We start from the raw sequence: 23,171 nt of genomic DNA, 5'->3' as shown, positions 1-23,171 counted from the left end.
CATTGCCGAGGTTGCCTAAACTAGATGTTTGAATATCCTTGGTGTCTATGTTCCTATATGCACACTCTTTACGAATGAAGCCCCGCAAAGCGTGCCTTGCCTATCTATACCCGAAACTGTTTGCTTCTTGCCTTCAATGCATCGTGCCTCAATCATACCAGATGGCGTTCATGCCGAACCCGGGCTCGGGGATGCGCAGCCTCGCGACACGGCCGAGGAACTCGTCCTGCCAGCGGTAGATCTCGATCCAGCCCTCCTGGTCGTCGGTGATGGCGAGCCACTCGTCGGTCCAGGGGCAGGGGCTGACGGCGTTGCTGTGGCCGCCGCTGGTGGGGGTGGGGTTGAGGCAGATCTGGCGGGCGATGTGGCCGTTGTCGTCGAGGCGGAAGGCGGCGATGTAGCCGGTGACGTCGAAGCTGTTGGAGCGGGCGGTGGCGAAGAGATAGCGGCCGCTGTGGGAGAGGGTGCAGACGTCGGAGCGGTACATCTTGTTCTTGGCGCCGGGGATGCCGGGGGGGATGAGGGGGAAGGAGCGGTGGGTGTAGACTGGGAGGCGGGTGGCCGGGTCGACGACGTACTCGCAGAGGCGGTTGCCGGCCTCCATGAGGGCGTAAAGGTATTTGCCGGTGGGGTGGATGGCGACCCAGCGCGGGTGATCGCCTGGGTCGGGGGCGTCGACGGAACCGACGAGTTCAAGCTCGGGGGCGTCGGGGGATCGCTTCCTGTGGACCCACAGCTTGTTGGCGGTGAGGTCGGCCGAGTAGAGGTAGGTCTCGGTAGGATCGAAGACCATGCCGTGGATGCCCGTGTTGGGGTCGTACGGGTAGTTCTGGACGTTGGCGTCGAGGGCGCCGGTGGGAGAGACGGCGAAGACGTTGCCGTGGGAGGCGTGCTTGTAGAAGGGGTTGCAGTAAACGGCGTATGGGGGCTTCTGGGCCGCGAGGAGGAAGATGGCGCGTGTGTTTGTTGTCGGGAGGGCGGCGTTGGCTGGGGAAGGGAGGTGTTAGCTAGGGGTGAGAAGGCTTCACGACGACATCCCCGGGGTGGGGAGGAGCGAGGAGACGTACGGTCATGGGTCATGTCGTGAGAGGCCTCGTGGACGATCTCAGAGGGGCTCTTGACGGCGAAGCTGGACCACTTCTTCATGGCGGCGCCGTACAGGTTCTTCTTGTCGTGCTACCCAAGTTATTGTCGTGTAAGCCGCGTTTGTTTCCCCGGGTCTCCAAACTGGTTCCCCCCCTCCGGCAAGCAGAAAGATGGGCCGCACATCATCCCCACAGGCAACTCCAAGAAAAGGTTTCATCTTACGCTAAAGGTCATCCACGATATGGGCTCGTTCTTGGGGATCTCGGTGCGCTTGATGAGCTCGAGGGTGAACTTCTCGTCGTCAAAGGCAACGGTGAAGATGGCGCCGGGCGGGGTCCATGTCCCGATCATGAGGTGGTGGACGGGCATCCTGGGCGTTGTGGAGAAGAGCCTGACAGTGGGGTTCGTCGTCTTGAGGGCTTGGAGGATTCGCGATGGCCGTGGGGGCATGTGCTGGACGGGAAGTGCTTCGCAGTAGGGGGATGAAGATGGCGCGAAGCAGGTGAAGCTTGGAGCGGATTTACGCTTCTGGTGTAGGTGTACTCCGTATATAGCCCGAGCTCCAATTAGGTAAAGATGGCGATACCAGCAAAATATGGGGTCGAAGTGAGAACCATGTCAAAAGAGAAAAGGATGGGAAGAAACCGAGGTGACGAAAGCTTTAAGAAGTGTGTACCTTGCATCGTGGGTGGGGGAGGGGTACTGCGGGGGGGGGGGGGGGGTAACTGTTGTTGCCCCTCGTTTCCCGAACCCCAGACAGCGATGTGCTGGAGAAGGGAAAATAAAATAAAAAGGACCCGCCGTTTACGACTGCAGTGTGGGGTCGCCTACGAGGGGCCGCTCGGGAGATGTGGGCGGTAATTGGCCTGCGAGGGAGGGCAATTGTTCCCGGCAGAGTGTTCTTCCCCTTTGTTCCCCCTCCTCTTCCCTTGGACTGTGTCCAGCCCAGCGCCCGGAGTTGTGATTTCACGGCAGTCTGGGCGACATAGTGTTCCGTGCCGGTATGTTCAATCCGGCGAAGTAGTACTTCGACATCCGAGGCGGCAGGGTCCGGACGCCGGCCGACGGCACACACTGGACACCCACCAGAGACGGCTTTCGTTCGCATCAAACATTACGACTGCACTCCATTCCATTGCTTGCGTCTCGTTTCTTTTATAAATTTACTCGAGAAGAGGGGTATCATTGGGTATTACAATTACAGTTGCTGAGTAGGGGCTTTTACCTTTACCTTGCCCCTAAAACTTGGGTAGTGTACAGTGACTCGGCTCCTCGTTAAGAGATCGGCCGAGACGAGTGCTCATACAGTGCCTTGAAAGAGGAGGCGCGACCGAGGAGCCGTTGCGGCTCGTCATAGTCGACTACCACCCCCGCATCAATGACCGCAACTCGGTCAAACTCCAGGATCGACTCCAGCTTGTGTGCAATGACGATGACGGTCCAGTCGTGGAACCACGTCCGGAGGACCTCGTTGACAACCCGGCTCGACTCTTCGTTCAGGCTATGGCGCCTGTTAACAAGCTCCTAGCTGAGGAGATGCGGACTCATTCTTACCTGCTGCTGATTTCATCCAAGACCAGCACCTTGCCCTTCCTCAGCATCGCCCGCGCGAAGACCAACAGCTGCGCCTCGCCCTGCGAAAAGAACGTGTCGTCGATGACCGCGTCGAGGCCGCCTCGCTCCTCCACCTTGGCCCAGAGCTGTAGCTTTTCAAGAACGCTCACGACCTCGGAGTCTGGGGCAGTCTCGGTGGGGTCGAGTTTCAGACGGACTGTCCCGTCAAAGATGTATGACTCTTGCGGCACGGCCACGAGCTTGGAGCGGACGTACTCATGCGGAAGGGTGGAGATGTCGATGCCGTCGATCGTAATAGACCCGGCATCTAGCTCCATCATGCGGAGGAGACAGAGCATGAGTGAGCTTTTGCCGCTGCGCTTCATGTCAGACACCTCTCACAGCTCCTCTATGGAGTGACAAGGGACGGCTTACCTGCCTGTTCGACCGCATATTGCGACCTTTTGGCCTGGCTGTATCGACAAGTCGACCCCTTTTAGGACCGGACCGGATGACCTGGAAACATGTTTAGCCTCCTACTTGTTAACATGACGAGATGCTTTTTCGGACTCACGAATATGACGCTGTTGCGCCACGGATCTTTACCGCACCTCGAATGGGCCACTCATCTTCCGGCGCAGCAAGATGGGTCTCGGCATCCCCTTCGGGTCTGGTGGTCAGGGTGAAGTTCCTCACCCGCGCAACCGCGCCGAGTGAGATCTCCAAAGTGACCCATGAAGTGATGATCGTTTTTACTATACCGCTAAAGGACAAGATATTGGTCAAAGCAATGCCAATGAACCCAGGCCCGATCTGTTCCCGCATTGTCGTGACGAGCGTCATCATCACAATCGCGATCACCGCAATCACCATGTCCACGGAAAATGTCAGCCACTGCTGGAGACAAGTGAGCAGGTAGCTGGGTCGTTGTGAGTTGTCCAGTCGGTGCAGGTTCGTCTTCTCAAAGTCGTCCTCCCACCTGAACGCTCTTACTGTCGCCAAACCCTCGAGGGTCTCGATCAGATGGGAGTAGAGCGGTGCCTTGTGCTCGATGTCGAGGAGACGCACCTGGCGCGAGGTGCGAAGATAGAAGTGCTGGATGGAGCAGAATATAGGGATCAGTAAGGGAAGGATGACGGCCATGTATCGAGAGGATACGGAAATCATGATGAAGCGGGCCACCCCGACCGCTACGCCTAAATGGAACCAGAATTAGGTGGTGTGAGTCTTGTTTCGAAGGATGCGGATGTGCAAACCAATGGCTAGCCCGAGTGCAGCTGACGGAAGTGCCATGTCGATGAGTTGGAGGTCCTGACTGAATCTGTTGACTGTGACCCCGCTGTCTATGGAACTGTGGAATGACATCGGTGCACTAGACTTGTTAGTCCACATCTAGAGGTAGGAGGGAATCCCGAACGCCGCACCGAGACGTGGTGTCTAGCAATACACCGTGAAAATAGACGCCGGACCGATTGATGATGACGATGAAGAGTTGCCTAATATTAGCTGTTAGGATTGACAAAGAAGTAAACGATTTTCTCCTGAACTTACCACATACCAAACAAGACAGATCCGACAGATCCGACCCCAAGAGCAGCGTAGACACCAAGCCACCTGCCAAGGTCCTTGTTCGGCCTCGTCTCGTTCGATTCCGCCCACCACTTGAGCCAAATATCTACGGCCATCCCATATCAGCTCAGGAACCAAGTGCCATGTTAGAGAACCGGTCTAAGCTTTACCTGGAAAAGAATCGCAAAAGGCGAATACAACCATGGCGCTGACGAAGGCAGTCAGACTGAACCATCCGGCGGCCTTGGCGTAGAAACTGTACATGCCCCAATCGCCCAGTTGACGTGTGGCGTCAGCCTGATCCTCAAGCATGCCCAATAACGCAGCTGGCGAAGAGTCATTGTAGCTTCCAGCTTGACGAGGTGCCGCTTTCGGGAAGTTATTCAATTCGACGGTCTCCTTCCCGAGAGATTGCTCCCTGGTAGATCGCCCGGCTATTTCGTTGTTTATGATCTGGCCATCTTCACTGAGAACGATGACTTCGTCGGCAAATGGTAGTCGACGCGCTGCAAACCAATTATCAGCAAAGCGTGGAGGTGGCATAATGAACTCGAAGAACATACAATTGGACGATGTCAAGACAACGGTCGTGTCAGTATCATTAAGCAAGCCGTCGCTACCAAAAAGGCCGTTAAAGACGATGTCTTCAGTACCAGGGTCAAGACCGCTGAAGACGTCGTCGAAAAGCAGCAGCTCCTCTCTTGCGTACAAAGCTCGCGCAATAGCCTGAATAATGCTTAGACCCAGGAACTGCTAGTCATTATAAGGAGACGTACCAGCCGATGTTTCTGTCCGCCACTCATGGAAATCCCCTTGCTCCCAGCCACAGTATCCTCTCCCTGTGGCCAGTTGGAGATGTCTTGCTCCAAAGCACAGGCTCTAATGACAGTCTGAAACCAGGACGGATCAAAGGCTGCAAAGCCAATAATGATGTTCCGTACCGTATCGTTCGGTATCCACGCGGTTTGGCTGCAGTATGCGATGCCGCTCAGGTTTGTATGTATAGTTCCATTGAAGGATGAAAGTTCACCGAGGAGAGCTTTGAGAAGTGTCGACTTTCCGCATCCAACAGGCCCCAGAACCAAAGTAAAAGCCCCTCGCTTGATGTTCCAGTTGTCGATGTCAATGACAGGTTTGGAGTCTTCCGACCACGCGAACGTTCCTTTGACGGAAATGACGACGTTTTCAGCAAGATTGGACCGTGCAGAGTCGTCCCCTTGCAATTCCAAGAGCTCGAGATCCTGCGACGGCACGGTCTTCCGATCGGGGCGCCGAGAATCCATGTTCCCCGTCAAGATATTTTCACTTCGCTTCGGACTGTCCGCGATGAGTCCGCTGTTGTTGCGCTCCTTTCCATTCAGGAAGTCTTGAATTCTCTGGAAAGACGTCATGGCAGTTGCGAGAAGGGGCAGACCCATGACAATACCAACCAGAGGCTGGTTCACCAGGATCAACAGAGAGTATGCCGTGAAAGCCTTTTGAAGTGTCAAAGTGTCGCCGCGCCGGGATGCTGTCCCGGCAAAAGTGCCAAACGTAAAGTATTGGAGACCAAATCGGCGTGCAAATCACTTGTAAGCCATCGTCAGTAACAGACATGGCAAAAGAAAAAAAGAAAAAAAGAAAAAAAGAACCGGCTCACAGAACATCATAGAGACGCCGAGCAAGATCCTAAATCTTCTTGACACCTCCAGCTCAGTAACCCGGAGCTTCTGGATAACCAAAAAGGCCACGTCATTAAGACCGGAGGCTTTCAGCCACTTTATACTTCCCAACGTCTTCGGGGTTGTTGAAACTCGGTCCTGTGAGGCTTTGATCCATTCTGCTGACGCTTTGCCAGTCGGAATGGCGAAAAAGGCCGTGGCAATGAGGACGGCTGATGACCGAATCAGCCTATTTGCATCCCATGGAGAACTCAGGACATTGATGTACCAAAGATGAGGGCGATGGGCATGGCGCAAGCAGCCCCAAGTTGCCTGTAGATTAGGTAAATCCCAATCCCGATCTCCAGGAGCCCTCCCCACACCTCATGAAGATGGGTGATGCCTTTGCTGATAGTCTCGGTATCGGTCCCAACCAAAGTCAATGCTCCCGAGGGACTGATGTTCGGCGACGATAGATCCAGTCTCAGTGCTTTCCTGTAGACAAGTGCTCTTGTGCTACCTCTCGTGATCGATCCCGCACGCTGATTGCGCCAATCATACTGACCCGTCGAAACCTGCACACAGTGTCGAGCCTTAGCAAGTTATACATCTCCAGAATGGCTACTGAGTTTGAAGCAATTGCAACGAAACAAGTTTAGACGAAAAAGAGAAGAACTTGCAGCAATGCCGGTATAGACAAGAGCGTACGCCCCTATCAATCCAAAGCCACGATTGTTGTAGAGCCGCGTCTGCGGCTGGCTGGCCAGGCGGATCGACTCGTCTATGAGAAACGGCTGGGCATAATTGAAAGCAATCTGGAAGAGTTTCGGGACGATGAGCGCAGACAGGGGACCCGCAAACGTATAGAGCCAGGTGCTGAACAGGGCGCCGGGTACGGTTTTGTCCGGGACTTTTTTCGCAGTCAACATATAGATTAGTCGGGACTGGCGGGGATTTCATGCTTTACCTTTGTCCCACGCGTCGGCGAGTTTCCTGTATATAGGCCCTGAGGCTAGCTTCGGATCCAGTGGGTAGAGGTCGTCCAGGCGGAGGATGTTCCTGTATCCATTGACAAAGAGCGACGTCAGCCAGAAAAAGACGGATCTGCTGAAAGTCCCGCTGGTGACCTCCTTGGAGTATCCTTTGTGTCGCGGAACTAGTATGCGGCGCTTCTCTGTCGATTCAAGAAGGACCATGACAGCCCTCAACACCCAAAGTGCATGTGAAGACAGCAGCAGGGATGGTCCGACTGGAGCCCAACATCCACAAAGTTCGATCACGGGCGGTGTCCAGCAGGACCGACAGGGAGAGGTAAGTGGAGAGGATGAAGGACGGCCTCAGGGACCGTTCGTGCGAGAGCCATAACAACAAACCCACCCCGAGCGAGGCAACGAGGCTGGGGACAGCAGTGGGAATGGTTGCCCGTGTGCGGGGGGGGGCATCCGAGGGCGTGGTGATACACAGTACGAGATGGGCAAGGTTGAGGGCAACCAGGCAAACGGATGCAGACTGTCAGCACGTCAGCCAGCCAGTCCTAACATGGGGTAGTAAGGCTAGTTCGTCGGGACTGACGGCTTTGAGGTGGCGTAGTGTGCTGGCGACGTCCTTGACATCCGACCTTGCTAGGCGTAGGGCACAGATGGGGAGCACGAGCAGGAGGAGGGATTGCAAGGGAACCGCAAGTATGGCTTCCTCGAACAGTAGCGTGAGGTCAAAGCCTCCCCGGCAGTAGTCTCCGGCCCACGGACCGAGCGAGTCATCTTTGCCGGCAGGGCAGACCGGCTGCGAGACCCACATGGACACGGTCGTCGACCAGGCGCGGGAATATTCTGTCGCTGATGGTGTTTCAAGATGCAGGGAGTCAGTCAAACGGAAGCCTTCAAACAAAAAATGGTCCAAATACAACGTTCTGATACTTTGCGTGCTGGTAAGAGCGTCAAGTCAAAGGTAATGAAGCGTGGTAGCAACAAGGTAAAAAGCATTGACGGGGCAATGCCTGAACTTATAGCATAGGTACCAATTGAAATGGGAGACAAAACAGCCTTGTCGGAGAGCGAAGAGAATGGAACGGGATGGAAACCACATTTCTGTAGCCGCCGGTAGGCCCAGACGAATTCTCCGTGACCCGGGGGTGGTTGAGCCTTAGGTAGAGTACCGCCGGTAGGTAGGTAGCCAAGTCTACGAAGTCCTCAGTGGTAGGGGGCAGGGGGTTGTGAGTACCAATCGGGTTGAGGGCGTTACCGGTGTCGGGAAGCGGCACGGCGATGGGCAGACACAGCCACCCGGTGAATTGCCTAAAGCAGATTCGGTCTCACCTGTACAGGTAGAGTAGATACCGGTACTGGGAGGTCCCGTCGCGGGTGGGTGGGAAGAAAGGCAGATAGACAGGCAGTCCGAGTCCTTATGTGTTGGACGGACGAGACGGCGCCCGCGCCGCGTACCGGCACACTCGTCGGATAGTGAAGATGCAGAAATATTGGGAAGAAGCATGATCATTGTGGGTTGACGGACGTATCAAGTCTGGTGTTGGAGCCGTCTGGGTCTGAGGTTGTCCATATTGATCGGATGAGTTTGAAAAAACTTGAGATGACGATGCCCGAAGTCGTTGTCAGTCATGTACGTCGGTAGGACACTACCTACCTAATTTACCTAGGGTCTGATCGAGGACGGCGGGAATGTTGGATAACGCGTCAACTTGGATAGGTAACTTGAGGGGAAGTATGGCTGCCACACAATCCAGTCCGACTACGCGACGTGCTGTGGTTCTCACGTGGGCCACACGGGTGTCCTCGTGCCCCAAAGCCGACCTGGTTCCCCCCTACAGCGACACGCAGAAAGTCTGAAGTCAACCACTTATCTAACCGTCATCCACATGACTTCAGGCTTTCTGCATGTCACTGTACATTCCGACCAACGCCACACAGATCGATCCCCTTAAGATGCCGTAGTCTTATTAGCATTTTCTTCTGAACGCCATTTGCATATACTCAACCAAAAAGGTTCTCTCCATTTGCATAACAGGCAGTTACTTGATGAGTGTTACCGCGCTATTCTGCTACCCCTCCTCCCTTGGCGTTAAGAAGGAATGGGACCTTGTTGGCTCAGGATATACACGTATGGCTTTGTACAAGTATCTAGGACCTTCCCCTGACAGGAAAAAAAACCACTCTAATGTTGAGCATCGCCATCGGCTGCTGATCACCAAAATCTAAAATCGTTCCTCATTGCTGACTGGTCCCTCTTATGATTGTGCTTGGCGGCCTGCAGTTCTTTGTGTTCTTTATCATTACTCGTAACTTCATATTCGAGTCAGAAAAATGATCATTTGGGATTATATTGTGGTAGGAGGTGGCATAGCCGGTTCTGTTATCTCGAATAGACTGCACGAGAAGAACCCGCATCTTCGAATTCTCCTAATCGAAGCCGGCCCTGACACCCACCGTCTTGCGAACATCGACTTGCTCGACAATGACGCCGAGGTCATTCACAACCACACTTGGGACTTTCATTCGACTCCACAGGTGAATCTTAACGATCGAAAGATAGCTACCCCGCAGGGTAAGGGATTAGGTGGCGGCACTGCCATAAACGGAGGTAAGTGCCTCGTGATAGAACCATCCCGGAGGTTGACCCTCGTGCTAACACTAACATTGAAAAAGCTGCTTGGGTCCGTGGAAACAGAGTAGACTACGATATCTGGGCCGACACAGTAGCTGACCCAAGATGGAGTTACGAAGGGCAACTGCCCTACATGCGGAAGACAGAAACACATTTCGATAACTTGACCAACCCATCATCCCATGGTCACGAAGGCCGCGTAAAGATACAATCGCCAGCAGCTATGGGCCGAACCTTTCCGCTACGCGAGCCCGTGATTGAATCTTGGGAAGAGATTGGCATCGCCACTCTTCCTCAGCTTGACGGCAATGCTGGGAACAACCTCGGTGTTGCCAACATGCAGGAAAGTAGAAATAAAGGAAAACGTCAGCCCGCATCTCTCATATACTCTCAGAAGGGTGTCACTGTCCTGACCGATACCCTTGTTGCCAGGGTATTGCTGGAGAAGCGCGCCAAGGGCAAATCTCCATTGATTTCCCGCGGAGTCCAGCTTTCCAACGGCACCACACTCCTTGGCCGGGAGACAATCTTGACGGCTGGTGCCTATCGCACGCCGCAGATATTGATGCTTTCAGGAATTGGCCCGGCCGACGTATTGGAGAAGTTTGGCATCCCCGTTCTCTTGGATCAGCCATCTGTTGGTCGAAATCTCCACGACCACATCCTTCTTCCCACCTCTTGGAGCGTGAAGAACCCATCCGCAGGCTACTCTAAAGAAACGGGTAACCCTCTTTTTCATCAGCCTCAGTATAAACTCGGGGGCTTTATTGACTTGATAACCGTCACGCCTGTTCCGAAAAATGGCTTGGCTGACGCCATAGCCATGGATGAAGGATCGGCCCCAGACCCGAAAACACACCCATTGCTCAAGCAAGATAGAGCCCATTCATCATTTCAAGTTCAATGCGGAGGCGTCTCCGCAGACGGATCGTCTATCATGCTGGTAGCCATCGTGCTTATCAGCTCTGCTCGAGGCTCTGTCATCATTCAATCCGCCGACATTAAGGATGCGCCAATTATCGGTCATCGATATCTGAGCACAAATGTCGACCGCTACGTCGCCCGAGAAACTATAAAACGAGGGATTAGACTAATGTCATCTAATGATACCGTTATTGGCCGAGATGTTGTGGCTGGCGAGAGTTCATCTTCCCCTCTGAGCATCAACTCTACAGATGAGGAGATTGACGCCCGGATTCGCGAGATGGCCGGGTGAGTAACCATTATCTCTTCTTCTCTAATCTACCTTCAGCCATTGAATCTACCGTCGGCTTCCTTCTGACATTGAGCGTGTAGGAGTTGTCATCATCCGTCCGGTACAGCCGCCATGGGTACTGTTGTAGACACCGACCTGCGCGTGATTGGTGTGTCAGGCCTCCGCGTGGCTGACGCTTCGGTTTTCCCCATTTCCGTCTCGGCCAATATTCAAGTGGCAGTTTACGCACTAGCAGAACAGGCAGCTGAGATGATGTTCTCGAATCATCAAAGTTGGGACTGGGTGTACATCTGTGTTACGATCATGAAGATTGGTATGGTACTTTACATGATGAAACTGATAAGGTCTAGCAGGATATTCCGAGGACTACTGTATTCTCTGATGTATAGGGAAAGCAATCCCATCAAGTCATAGGCGCAAGCACTTAAAACTGAGTATTTCTTATCAATTCAGAACTACATCACACATGCCTTACATGGTATAGGGCCTTGTCGCCGAATGCTCGCTGGCCAACAACCGGCGATATCCTTACAGTAAGGCCGATGCAAGTTGGAAAATGGCGGTAGGACAGACACCCTCACATGTGGGTTCCAGAAGCACATGGACGCACATAAGGGTGGATACCGGTAGACCGGTCCCATGACAATGGCGCCGCCTGAAGTCGGATGATTGTGCGCATCCTTGCCTTGCACGATTCAAAGCAGGAAGAGAAAGCAAAACAGGCGCGTGCCGAGAACAGGGTAATGTCACGGAATAAGGGTACCAGGCCTTTGGTAGGCAGGAGCAGTCCGAGTAGATGGTGGTCTAGGTGATGGAAGGGGGAACCTGACAAATCTGAAATGGAAACTCGTCAGCAACCGCGTGGATGCTGCAATGGATGGAAGGAAGTACGACTAGGTATGTATGCAGAGAAGCCACGTGATTCGGACGTGGTGTATGTGAATAATTACCTACCGGCAGGTACGGACGGTACTTACTCGCCGAGAGGGTAACCGCGGGGTCCTCTTTCCTTCTGCTCAATCTCAGTTTCGGGTAGGTAAATACCGCGACTGTGACAGACCGAGGAGAAGAAAAAAACCCGGACTAAACGAGGTCAAAGGGGTAACTTTCCAAACGGCCTGTCTGTCTCGTTCTCAGCAGGGGGCACGAACCCAGTCATCACTCACTGATCGGGCAAACGATGGGAGCGGGCCTTTTCCTCCTCATGTGGGTACCATGTACAGGTAGGTATGGGTATGGGTGTGGATGTGGGTGTTTGATTGTGTGATGCACCGCTCGCCGATCGTCTCTCTCTCCCGCCTCCGCCGGGATTTTCCAAACAGGATCGCAAACACACCCACTGTATCCGTACAGTCTGTACGTACCTACCTGTTCGTCCCCTGATTCTCCTCGCCAAAATGCTTGGCCTCTACCATAACTCTGATCTCTGGAGACCGCCCGAACGCCTCAGTGTTCCCCAGAAGCAGAAGCAGAAGCAGAAGCAGAAGCACAGGCACAGGCACAGGCACAGGCACAAGACCCAAGATTACGAGCTTCTTGGCCCAACGTCTCAAGACTGCAAGAGAAAGAGAGAGGTGGGTCTGAGGTTGGGCTGGTTTGGCAACGGGGCAAATCATGACAGAACCAAGAGATATCTGAGACTCGGTAGCCAAGATCAAAAGCATCGCCGACACTACCTAAGCAGGTTTCTTGGCGTTATTGACCATTCGCTCTGTTATTAACATGGCCAGCTACTCACTCGCTCACCTGCTGGAGAAGGCAAGGCCCAGCCAGGGAAGTAGGTATGCAACAATCAACACCTGACTACCTACGCTAATTGCTTCGACTAGACGGATGGCCTTGGCAATTCGACGCACTAGTTGAAACACCATCCCGTCCTTCCCCCCAACCCCGTCCCTCGACACTCGACCCTCGGGCCACCATGTTCGTTGCCAGGGGGCTCCTAGCTCCGGGCATTAATTGTGGATCGAGACGGAGGGGTTGGCGCAGCTACGGTACGCAACCCGCGGCCAAGTTTAATCCAACAAGCATCATCTTGCCAGTTCATCGAGGAAGGCCACTCCCCCTGGTACCAAAGAAGAAATTCCCTAAACGGGCAGCGGTTGCAGCTAGAAGGAGGACAAGATACAAGGAAGGCATGTAACGATTTCGATCCTACCTACCGGCGTCTGGTATACCTACGCTGTTACCGCACCGCCGTCCCCTTGTATCTATCAGAACCTTGCGGCCATCGCAACCGATGACCCTCAGCAGAGATCCGGCATATCTTGCGAACCCAACGATCCAGAACTCTTGCTGTTTCTGGAACACCCAGGGGCCCGTTTTCGATTCACCAGATAGGTTCCTGCTTGCCAAGAAACGGCGCAGGGTGCATCGTCGACAGTCTGAAATTTAGACATCATGGCTTCGGCCATGCGCGCGTATCCTTAACCGCCATCTTGGTGCAAAGTATGGGGGTGCAGACGGGTCGCCCACTTGGGGACTTGGGACGAATCCAGACGCACAGAAGAAAGGAGTAGGCCAACGAGAGGCAAGATGTGGAGGAGCAGAAGCAGAAGGAAGAGGACGAGGCTCAAGAGAAGGAATTCGCCAAGCGCCGACGTTTCATCCCAGGTTTGACAGCCTGCCCTCCGATCAAACTGCACCAGCGAGCTAGCTACCTAGGTAATTACCTGTGAGGCTGTGGCTATTGGTACCGGTAGCGTAGCGCAGGAACAGGACCCCCGGGAGCCTCGGACTTGGTATGTAAAAACCAAGGCAGCGACCGCGCTGGTTGGTAGCCCCCCCGTGGGAAGAAGCTTAGCTCGCAAGCCCTGGGTTGGAATCCGCTTGCCACACCGCGTACTGAACGACCGGGTGGAGCATATCTGAAGCACACCCCGTCTGATCAACATACCCTCCGGTTGGGCCTGGCCTCTCTGCACCGCCAACCACGGACAGCCCTTCATGAAGCCCATGGCATGTCGGTTGCATTCACCTTTTTCTTTGCACATCCTGCCATGCATAGGGTTTATTTTCGGATCCGCGCCTCCACTCTCTCCGGCTCGCGACTGCTCCGGGGTCTGTCGCGAGATGGCCGTCACGTCGTAGTCGTCGCCGTCGTGATCCTTGGCTCACGCCTCTCAACCCGAAAGAAGGCCCTTACTCTCTCTTCTGGCTCCACCAACCCTGCACTGCCCTCGCCATCATCCATGGGTCACGGTTTGTGACATGGCTGACATGGCCGTAGTAGGCGCGAGATGATGTTCACATCGTTTGTTTGACAACATGTCTCAATCCTTGGCATTGAAACCTCAGTGTAGCAAGCTGGCCATGCTGGATGCTTGGTATGGAATTCCCAAGGGTTTCCACCTGGACCACATTCGCTCCAGCCTGATGGTCTAGACGTCTATATCAACCCAGCCCATCCCGATCTTTCTTTCGTTCTCTTCTCTCGACACTCCCAAGTTTCCAAACAAATCTCCATTTCTGGTTCAGTTCCTTCTCTTTGGCTGGTCCAGTCCTTTTGGGTAATTTTTTTTCTCAATCTCGTTTCATTCTCAACGGTTCCGTGAACCTTTTTTTTTTTTTTTTTTCATTCAGTTTTGTGTTATCGTCAAATTTTCTCATATCTACTACTTCGTCTTTCACTTCTGTGACGAGAGATATCTTCCAGCCCTTATTCAAAATGAAGAGCTCCATTCTCCTTTCCATTGCGGCCATCGCTGCCCAAGTCATCGCGCTCCCCACCCATGATGAGCGGTCTGTGGCTCTGCACGCCAGGAACATGAACTTGGCGGCCAACGTCGACGTCAGGCCCAGCCTCCGCCGTAACAAGGCTGAAGCGCAAGGTACATACAAAACTCACCCGCCTGTGTACGCATATTGAAACTAACATCCATCGTCAGCCGATGAGGAGGATGACCTCAAGGAGGAGGACGTCAAGGAGGACGCCGCCGCCGAACTTGATGCCCCCAAGGACAAGGCAGGTGAAGCCGCCGCCAACACCCCTGCTGAAGCTGCGGCCGGAGACGCAGCGGCCAACAACGGAACCGCCAACGCCGGCGACGATGAGGGCAAGAACAAGGACGACAAGAACAAGGACGACAAGAACAAGGATGACAAGAACAAGGACAACGAAGCGGCTGCCGGTGCTGCTAACAACGGAACCGCCAACGCCGGCGACGATGAGGGCAAGAACAAGGACGACAAGAACAAGGACGACAAGAACAAGGACGACAAGAACAAGGATGACAAGAACAAGGACAACGAAGCGGCTGCCGGTGCTGCCAACAACGGAACCGCCAACGCCGGCGACGATGAGGGCAAGAACAAGGACGACAAGAACAAGGACGACAAGAACAAGGATGACAAGAACAAGGATGACAAGAACAAGGACAACGAAGCGGCTGCCGGTGCTGCCAACAACGGAACCGCCAACGCCGGCGACGATGAGGGCAAGAACAAGGACGACAAGAACAAGGACGACGAGAACAAGGATGACAAGAACAAGGACAACGAAGCGGCTGCCGGTGCTGCCAAGAATGGAACCGCCAACGCCGGCGACGATAAGGGCAAGCAGAACAAGGATGACAACAAGGACGCAAAGAAGAACAAGGACAACGGAGAGGACAACGGAGCGGCTGCCGGTGCTGCGAACAACGGAACTGCCAACGCTGTCGATGGCAAGGGCAAGAAGGACAATGATGCCAAGGCCAAGGAGAACGGCGACGCTGGTGGTGCCGCCGACGCAGGCAAGGCTGCGGCTGGGGACAACCAGATTCTCGCCGATATCCTCTCGGGTGTAAGTGCTTTATTCAAGTCGTGCATGAATGACAGCGATGCTAATTTACCCACAGCTCACTGGCGGTGCTGGTGCTGGTGCTGGAGCGGCTGGCGGCCAGAAGCAGAGCAACCCTCTCGCGCTCCTCTCTGGCCTCCTCGGGCGCGACCAAGAGTCAGGTGATGCGGAATAAACGGCAGTGGGCGTTTCCGTCTGGCTCCTGATGCCGGAGCCGAAGGATCACTATGCCGGGCCGGGTCCTGCAATGCGGTTTGTCCTAGCGGACCCGGCCAACGCAACGGCGAAACCCGTGGCAGCTTCGCTGGTAGGGCTGCTTGTCGAGTGTGCTGATATGTCACGTCACAATGGCTGAAGGGGAAAACAACAAAAACCACATTTATATTTTTCGGTGGTGCGCGCGGAACTCGGCTGGCTGGGCCCCGCTTGGGGCTCACGGCGAAGCAGCTTTTCCTCCCGTCGCATCGCCGTTAAGAATCTCCTTTTGTTTGGGTGTATTCTCATGACGGGATTTGCTGCGAGGGATTCTTTTCACCTCGTGGGCTGAAGGTTCTTGGGATGCGTTTGGTGAACATTGGGAACCCGCGGGTTTCCTTAGAGAAATCCAGTGAGAAAGGATTCAGGCGAAGCCGCCTCCGGAAGCTTATATATTCAAGTTGCGATACCATGAGAATAAGAATGGAACAGAATATTCCTCCAAATCGAATCCTGGCCGGCCTGTGACTACTTGAGTGAGAGAGAAGGCGTTGCAACTTTGGGGAGTGAGATGAGAATCCTAAGTGGGTAGGTAGTGCGTGCGTGTCTGTGACTCGGAAAATAACGGCGGGCGACAGTTGGACTCGGACGGCGGCGAAGCAACAGGGGCACATCCAAGGACGACCGGGGTCGGAGTGGGGCCGGCATGTTCCCACTGATACTCCGACTCTATCATTACCTACGATGTAGGATTGTGTACCCGTACACACGGGTGATAAACAACAGAAGGGAAGGTTATAAAAAAAAAGAAGGGAAAAAAAAAAAAAGAGGAGGCCAGTTGCCATATGGGCAGTAGTGGTAAGGAAAAGCGGCCGTCATTTTTGTCACCCGTGGGTGCCGTTCGACCTTAAGAGTCACCGCCTTGGATAGGTGCATCAGTTCCCTCCCACTAGCACGTGTGGGTAATGATTGGCAGGCGATAAGGCGCAGATTAGTGACATAGCTAATTATCTCTCTAAACTGCACATGCTTACCTACCTACCTACTTGGGTATGGATAGGTAAGTAATTGACTCTTTCTCCCCTCGTCTTTCCCTCCTTACTGGTTGAAGCGGACTGCCAGTTGTAATTATAGCTTCTTGGATCGGTTCAGTCAAGAGGCAGAGTTGCTTCTTGGCCTTCACTCTCATTTCTTCGCTCCCCATATTGCGGTACGTCGTTCAATCTTTTTGTTATCCCCACTGGAGCTGGGCCCCCCATCCACCTTCCCGATTGGGCGTGGGTTAGACAAAACATTGTTGCGGCGCTCTGCGTGTTTGGCTCCTATCTTGGTTACCTTATACAGTCGTATCGTTGCCAATGCTGTCAAGGGTGCGCCAAGAACAGAACTTGCCAGGTACGAGACTCTCTAATAGGTCAATTGATACGACGCAAGACCGACCCTTGTTCACCGATCGGTAGGATCTCTGTTTGTCCCGTCCAGTGAAAACCAACCTCTGCATAGCACCTAGCCGCCAATCTCTTCCATGCAGATGTAGATCATGTACGCGTATGCTCACATGCAAAGAGCCATCAGCTCCCGAGATGCAAGGGCGGAATGTCCCACAGGGCCCCAATGACCTTGTCGCTTTCCTTGGCACTCGACTCGTCATGATACGACCCTGATCAGGGAACTGGGGACAGAAACCACAAGCTGAAAGCTCAGCTCCGTACTACATATAGTGTTGACAACCTCGCGGTTCAATAGGAGCCAAATGGACCATCTCTTGCTTATTCTAGGACGCCGATTTTCAGGAAGAGCTTCGTGGCCTTCTTTCTCGTGATCCCCTCTTCCGCCGGTGCTCTCTCGCGCGCGCGTCTACTGCTCACTTTCTCCAAGCATCGTCGCGAGACAACCCCCCGCCCGTCAAGATGAAGGTTGCGTCCCTCTTCCTCGCCGCCGCCGGTGCCGCCTCGGCCCTGACCATCGCCGAGATCAACGGCAACAAGTTCCTCTCCCCCTTCAAGGACCAGTCCGTGGCCAACGTCACCGGTCTTGTCCTCGCCAAGGGCCCCAGCGGAATCTGGATCCGCTCGACGACGCCCGACGACGACGCCGCCACCTCCGAGGCCCTCTACGTCTACGGCAGCTCCGTCGGTGCGAACCTCTCCGTTGGCGACCTCATCACTCTGGACGGAAATATCCAGGAGTACAGGTGAGGCACATCCTCGCGCGCAGCGCTTTTGTCTATATGGCATCTTTGGCTAACAAGGCGTAGGTCCGCAGCGAACTACATTTACCTCACGGAGCTCAGCTCCCCCAAGAATGTTGTCGTCGCTTCCAAGGGTAACCAAGTCGTCCCGCTGGTCATCGGCGTCGACACCCTGCCCCCTCCCACCGAGCAGTACACCAGCCTCGACGGCGGCGACGTTTACGCCGTGCCCAACGCCGTCGCCAACATCTCCACCGAGAACCCCGTCCTCAACCCCGAGCTCTACGGCCTTGACTTCTGGGAGTCCCTGAGCGGTGAGCTTGTCACCGTCAAGAACCCCGTCGCCGTCACCCGCCCCAACCAGTACGGCGACACCTGGGTCGTTGGCGACTGGCCCACTACCGGCCGCAACTCGCACGGCGGCATCACCATGACTGACAAGGGTAAGACTCAAAATGTGTGCCAAAGCAAGTGAGTAACTGACACGTGCCCCAAGACTCCAACCCCGAGGCCATCATCATCGGCTCCCCCCTAGACGGCACCAAGAATCCCGAGTCCAAGATGGGCGACCAGCTCACCGAGATCACCGGCGTTGTGACCTACGCCTTCGGCTTCTACCGCATCCTGCCTCTAACAGCCATCACCATCGCCAAAAACGCCACCAACGACGCTCCCGCCACCTCTCTGGCTAGCAGCGGCGACTGCACGGGCATCACCGTTGGCGACTACAACGTCGAGAACCTCGCCCCCTCCTCGGCCCACCTCCCCTCTATCGCCGCCCATATCGTCGACTACATGAAGACGCCTGACCTCATCTTTGTCCAGGAGATCCAGGACAACAGCGGTCCGACCAACAACGGCATCGTCTCGTCCAACATTACCCTCACTACCCTCACAACCGAGATCGAGTCCCGCTCCGGCGTCGTCTACGACTTTGCTGTCGTTGACCCCGTCGACGGCAAGGATGGCGGCCAGCCCGGCGGCAACATCCGCGTCGCGTACCTCTACAAGCCCGACGTCGTCGAGCTGTGGAAGCCCAACCCCGGCGGCAGCCTCGACGCCAACGAGGTCCTCCCCGGCCCCGAGCTGAAGTACAACCCCGGCCGCATTGCGCCCGCCAGCAGCGCGTGGGACGCCAGCCGCAAGCCCCTCGTCGCCGCGTGGCGCACCGTCAAGGGGACCCAGAGCAAGACCTTCTTCACCGTCAACGTTCACTTGGCCTCCAAGGGCGGCTCCTCCTCCCTGCACGGCGACCTCCGCCCTCCCGTCAATGGCGTCGTGAACGCGCGCATCGAGCAGGCCCAGCTCGCCGGCGTACGTTCCTCCTCCCGCCCCTAAAGCCTCGTGTTGCATAACCCCTTGCTGACCCCCTTCTGTACAACAGTCCTTCATCGCCGAGATCCTCGCTGCCGATCCCGACGCGAGCGTCATCTCCTCCGGCGACTTCAACGAGTTCGCATTCGTCGAGCCCCTCAAAGTCTTCGCGGCCAAGTCCGGCCTCTTCGACCTCGACGAGGTCGTCGGCACCCCCGCCGAGGAGCGCTACACGTACGCCTACGACATGAACGCCCAGGAGCTCGACCACATATTCGTCAGCCCCGCGCTCGCCGCCAGGAACGGGACCGCGTACGAGCACATCCACGTCAACTCGTGGGAGCTGTACGACGAGCTCGTCAGTGACCACGACCCGTCCGTCGCGCGCCTTAACGTCTGCTAGGTGCCGGATCCCCCCTAGCAAAAAGAAAAAGAGGAGAAGTCGTTTGCAGATCCCCGGGGCCGCTTTGGGTGCCCCCCTTTCTTGTATATACTTAAAGACGTCGACGAGGCACGAATGTAATGTTAATTGTTGCACGATCTATCAATAATGTTTCCCAGTTTTCCACATATTGCAGTGCGTAAACCTAGATACGGGTAAGGATTCCAGGGTGGATTGTCCGAACGCCTGATGGCGGCAAAGTTCAAAAAAAAAAAAAAACCCACCCAAATGTAGCAAACGTAATGATCAAACAGAATCTCAAGAGGCACTTCGAAGCCGATCCGCTCCATTGAAACACGGCTCGGCATTCCGATTTCCATAACCGCGTGTCACGACCCTTCCGATCTCTCCGTGCTTCGCTACTTCGCCCCAGTGCCGGCCTACCGTCCCGAGCAGATCCACATCGGCCATCGGGTGGATCGGCCTTTCTGGCTTCAGCCACTAGCGCCGGCATCGCCAGCCGCATGCCGGGTTATGCACCGCTCAAACAATGCAAATGTCTTCCCACATGGGTTTTGCGGAAGATCTATTCATGAGTTCGAGAGAGCTGAAAGTACTCATGAAATCTTCCTTGAGCGGGAGAAGATGTGCCCGAGTTTCTCTAACCAGGTCAAGCAGCGGTGCCCAGTTTGCCTTGGTGGCGGGCGAGATTGGTCTCGAGAACGAGCCCGACGATGGGGACGGCCAGAAATACGCGGTGCGCTTCTCTTCGCTGATATCGCCTTGGGTTAGAAGATTCCATGTGTAGAGAAAGTTTTCTCCCCAGGTTGGTTCTCGATGCCTCTCACTGGGCCATAGATCCGGCTCTCCTCGCAGCTGTGCTTGCAGCTCTTCTCGCAGCTCTTCTTCCCACTCTTCTCGACACTCTTCTCGCCACTCTTCTCGCAGTTATTCTCCCGGCTCGTGTGGCAGCTCGACACTATACCATAGCCATTCCATGAATCTATTCGGAAGGCCATAAATTGTGCCGCCTTTCTCGAGATGGTTTTCTTGAATAACTGATAGGGTACGTATTTTGATGTCGAGCCGCTGCCCTAACAGTGATTCCAGCATAATGTCTTGGCCGATGATGCTCTCGGAACGTCTAAGCCATCTGTTGGGCCACTTGAGCGCTGTCAGAATTTGGTGTATATGTTCTTCGCGCAGACCTTCTGATTTCCATTTTTCGTCCGGTTTCCGTAGCCACTGGAGAACGTCCGGTTCGGTAAGGATTTGCCATTCTGTACCCAATTCGAGAGAGTGGAAAATTTGCTATGGTAGAAGATAAAAATATCTGCAGCGTCCACCCCTTTGATCTTCATTATTTCTTTCGAAGATAATTCATCAAGACTTTTGTTTATAGCGTTGTCACGCATCTGGGGGACCCGAGGTTCTTCGTCTTTCCAAGTAGCGTGTAAACGATGAAGATTTTCCCGGAGAAGCTCCAATGGACTGGCAATCGTGTTGTTTTGTCGACCGGAAGCAATGGTTTCTTCGGCGATTTCATTAAGATATGGCTGAGGAGACGAGGTTTTCATCGTTTCCGTTCCGGCGATAGTACCTTTGAGGATTCCTGACGCATTCGTTCCAAAAGGTGGCGACTGCTCGCTCTCCAGAAGCCTCCAACGTTCTTCTATGGCAGAACAAGCGTCTTCCATTGCCTTCCACCTACTCAAGTTGTACCAAGAACCATCACCCAAGATGTAGTTCCATGTGGAAATAAGTAGGATCCTTATGCGGTCAAGGGCGTAGAACACTTCGTTTTTGCCGATTATGGGTCGTTCGTAGATGGCCACAAAGTTGTACTTATTTGCATTGTGTGGAATTGGTCTGAGGATCATCCCGTGATGTGGAAGTTCTGCCACCGCAAACACCTTGTCGTTCTTTTGTGCCTATGTGACGGTCGTCGTGACGTACTTCCTTAGAGGGAAGAGCGAAACACCCTTCATCCAAAGTCCCCCCCTTCTATCGAAGCGGATGGCGTTGAAATCTTCTGCAGAGACCATGTCTGGTATGTCATTCGTAGACCCCGAAACATACAGGGCTTCTTCCTCAGGCCAGTCGAGGTTTGATGACCAGTCAATGACCCAGGAGGGTAAATTTGACGAGGGCCTTGGTTGCACCATTGAGAGATAACGGCTCATATCTCTTGGGTTTTGAAGAAGAAGAAGAAATGCCATTACACCACTGAATACCTGCTCCTTGCTTAGAGCGTAGTTGGCGACCAGACCAGCATTCCGTGCTCCAAAAAACAGACCCAGTAGAGCAAAAATCTTGTCCCTGGGGTCGGATGCTTCAGAGTGGACTGTTGCGTGCATGAGCTGTGGTAACTCCTCTAGACAGACCCCTGTGTTTTCGGTTGAGAACCTGCTGCAACCAAGGGTGCAATTGATGCAGTCTCTCTTGCGAATGAAAGAAATCTTGCCACCTGCACCCTTTTGATCCAAAAAGAAGATACTTTTCGTGAGATGATGCAACTTCTTGGATAACCCAGATCCTTGAGAAGTAAGGTTGGCCGCTGACATCTCTTGAAGAATCCAAGGTGTTACCATGGTTGGTAAAATTCCATGTCGTCGGCGGTGTTAGGTCCGGGTCGCTGGGGTCTTCACCCAAATAGACAGCAACCTTAGTCGCAGTTGCGTAGATGTACTGCATTATCCCAACTTGGTGAGATCTCTCGCGTGTGTCGTCTTGGTTTATGCAGATAGCGTCCACCCATACCTCTCTAGCCCGTCCAGGATATCGAAGTCGACGGAGGGCATTGGCGCAGTTGCCTGTGATAGCCATGATGTCCCAGCGCTTACCCAGAAAGATCAATTGAGACCTTGAGGTATCGCCTGATTGGTCGGCTCAGGTGTATGACAGGGCCTCATACTCTGGCTTGTATGCCAAATCCATGGTGCGTAGCTCACCCCTTATAGGGTCACCGTACGCCCCAGGAAACAGTCGAAGTATGCGAATCCTTCGTGCAAAAAGGGGCTCATACGAAGACGTGGCGGAAGCTTCTCCAAGGCCACCAGCGTTTGCCGGAATAGAGTCGAACGAGGAAGGCTGGTATTTGTCGGTTGTGTTGGAAGAGGAGCCTGTCGCCACCGTAGGCAACTCGTTTTCCACACCGAGCTGATTAGCTTTGCCATCTTCTACAAATGGCAGCGAAGACGGCCAGCAGAGTTCGAAATTGGCCGTTGATGGCGGCTGGGATAATGTTCCATCCAGCGCCGCGTTCTTAGCTTTGTCCACAGCAGCAATTTCTCCGCAAGATTGACAATAGGGGACGTTGAGACCGTCGAGGAAGACGACATCGGGGCTACAGCAAGTCGACTCGTACCAATTGAACATTGTACTTCTGTTTCGGAGACGGGTGGTGGCGCTTAACGATGTCGTGGTGTTTGATCGAGGGCAGGCGAAGATACTTTATGGGGTCAAATACTCAGAGCATATAGACCGATGACAACGACTGTAGGAATCACAGAGAAAAGTGTTTTCTGATATTGTACCCAGAGGTTTGCTGGATGTTGAGCAAAGCCGGCGAAAGCAGATCAGGCTGGCCGCGCCAGGGAGGTGACTGCCGAGACCTTCGACAATGG

At 54.3% G+C, this 23,171-nt stretch overlaps 7 protein-coding genes across 7 annotated transcripts; 4 read left to right on the top strand and 3 right to left on the bottom strand.

The window, feature by feature from the left end:
• Window positions 1–148: 148 nt before the first annotated feature.
• On the bottom strand, window positions 149–1,536 carry GLRG_05468 (carboxy-cis,cis-muconate cyclase; the record flags this gene model as incomplete). Its single annotated transcript, XM_008096153.1, has 3 exons — window positions 149–987; window positions 1,068–1,176; window positions 1,309–1,536. 3 exons carry the CDS (start codon window positions 1,534–1,536, stop codon window positions 149–151), a joined length of 1,176 nt encoding a protein of 391 aa, XP_008094344.1.
• Window positions 1,537–2,361: 825 nt separating this feature from the next.
• GLRG_05467 (ABC transporter) lies at window positions 2,362–7,646 on the bottom strand (the record flags this gene model as incomplete). The annotated part of the gene is made up of 16 exons (XM_008096152.1): window positions 2,362–2,587; window positions 2,641–3,015; window positions 3,076–3,156; window positions 3,215–3,836; window positions 3,897–4,012; window positions 4,065–4,136; window positions 4,192–4,315; window positions 4,380–4,715; window positions 4,773–4,935; window positions 4,986–5,719; window positions 5,849–6,082; window positions 6,139–6,424; window positions 6,530–6,759; window positions 6,817–7,052; window positions 7,117–7,358; window positions 7,422–7,646. 16 exons carry the CDS (start codon window positions 7,644–7,646, stop codon window positions 2,362–2,364), a joined length of 4,302 nt encoding a protein of 1,433 aa, XP_008094343.1.
• A 1,520-nt stretch (window positions 7,647–9,166) lies between these two features.
• On the top strand, window positions 9,167–11,065 carry GLRG_05466 (GMC oxidoreductase; the record flags this gene model as incomplete). Its single annotated transcript, XM_008096151.1, has 4 exons — window positions 9,167–9,443; window positions 9,509–10,679; window positions 10,764–10,996; window positions 11,034–11,065. 4 exons carry the CDS (start codon window positions 9,167–9,169, stop codon window positions 11,063–11,065), a joined length of 1,713 nt encoding a protein of 570 aa, XP_008094342.1.
• A 1,015-nt stretch (window positions 11,066–12,080) lies between these two features.
• On the top strand, window positions 12,081–12,542 carry GLRG_05465 (uncharacterized protein; the record flags this gene model as incomplete). The annotated part of the gene is made up of 3 exons (XM_008096150.1): window positions 12,081–12,327; window positions 12,414–12,460; window positions 12,513–12,542. The coding sequence occupies 3 exons, from the start codon at window positions 12,081–12,083 to the stop codon at window positions 12,540–12,542; spliced, it is 324 nt and encodes a 107-aa protein (XP_008094341.1).
• A 1,808-nt stretch (window positions 12,543–14,350) lies between these two features.
• GLRG_05464 (uncharacterized protein) lies at window positions 14,351–15,638 on the top strand (the record flags this gene model as incomplete). The annotated part of the gene is made up of 3 exons (XM_008096149.1): window positions 14,351–14,513; window positions 14,571–15,466; window positions 15,522–15,638. 3 exons carry the CDS (start codon window positions 14,351–14,353, stop codon window positions 15,636–15,638), a joined length of 1,176 nt encoding a protein of 391 aa, XP_008094340.1.
• Window positions 15,639–17,568: 1,930 nt separating this feature from the next.
• GLRG_05463 (endonuclease/Exonuclease/phosphatase) lies at window positions 17,569–19,566 on the top strand (the record flags this gene model as incomplete). Its single annotated transcript, XM_008096148.1, has 4 exons — window positions 17,569–17,852; window positions 17,916–18,292; window positions 18,346–19,163; window positions 19,234–19,566. The coding sequence occupies 4 exons, from the start codon at window positions 17,569–17,571 to the stop codon at window positions 19,564–19,566; spliced, it is 1,812 nt and encodes a 603-aa protein (XP_008094339.1).
• Window positions 19,567–22,434: 2,868 nt separating this feature from the next.
• GLRG_05462 (uncharacterized protein) lies at window positions 22,435–22,923 on the bottom strand (the record flags this gene model as incomplete). The annotated part of the gene is made up of 1 exon (XM_008096147.1): window positions 22,435–22,923. One exon carries the CDS (start codon window positions 22,921–22,923, stop codon window positions 22,435–22,437), a length of 489 nt encoding a protein of 162 aa, XP_008094338.1.
• Window positions 22,924–23,171: the final 248 nt, after the last annotated feature.

This window comes from Colletotrichum graminicola (genome assembly GCF_000149035.1).
Source record: "Colletotrichum graminicola M1.001 genomic scaffold supercont1.18, whole genome shotgun sequence".
Taxonomy (NCBI): Eukaryota; Fungi; Ascomycota; class Sordariomycetes; order Glomerellales; family Glomerellaceae; genus Colletotrichum; species Colletotrichum graminicola.
Note: the sequence above shows the minus strand (reverse complement) of the source record. Positions and strands in the feature narration are given on the sequence as shown.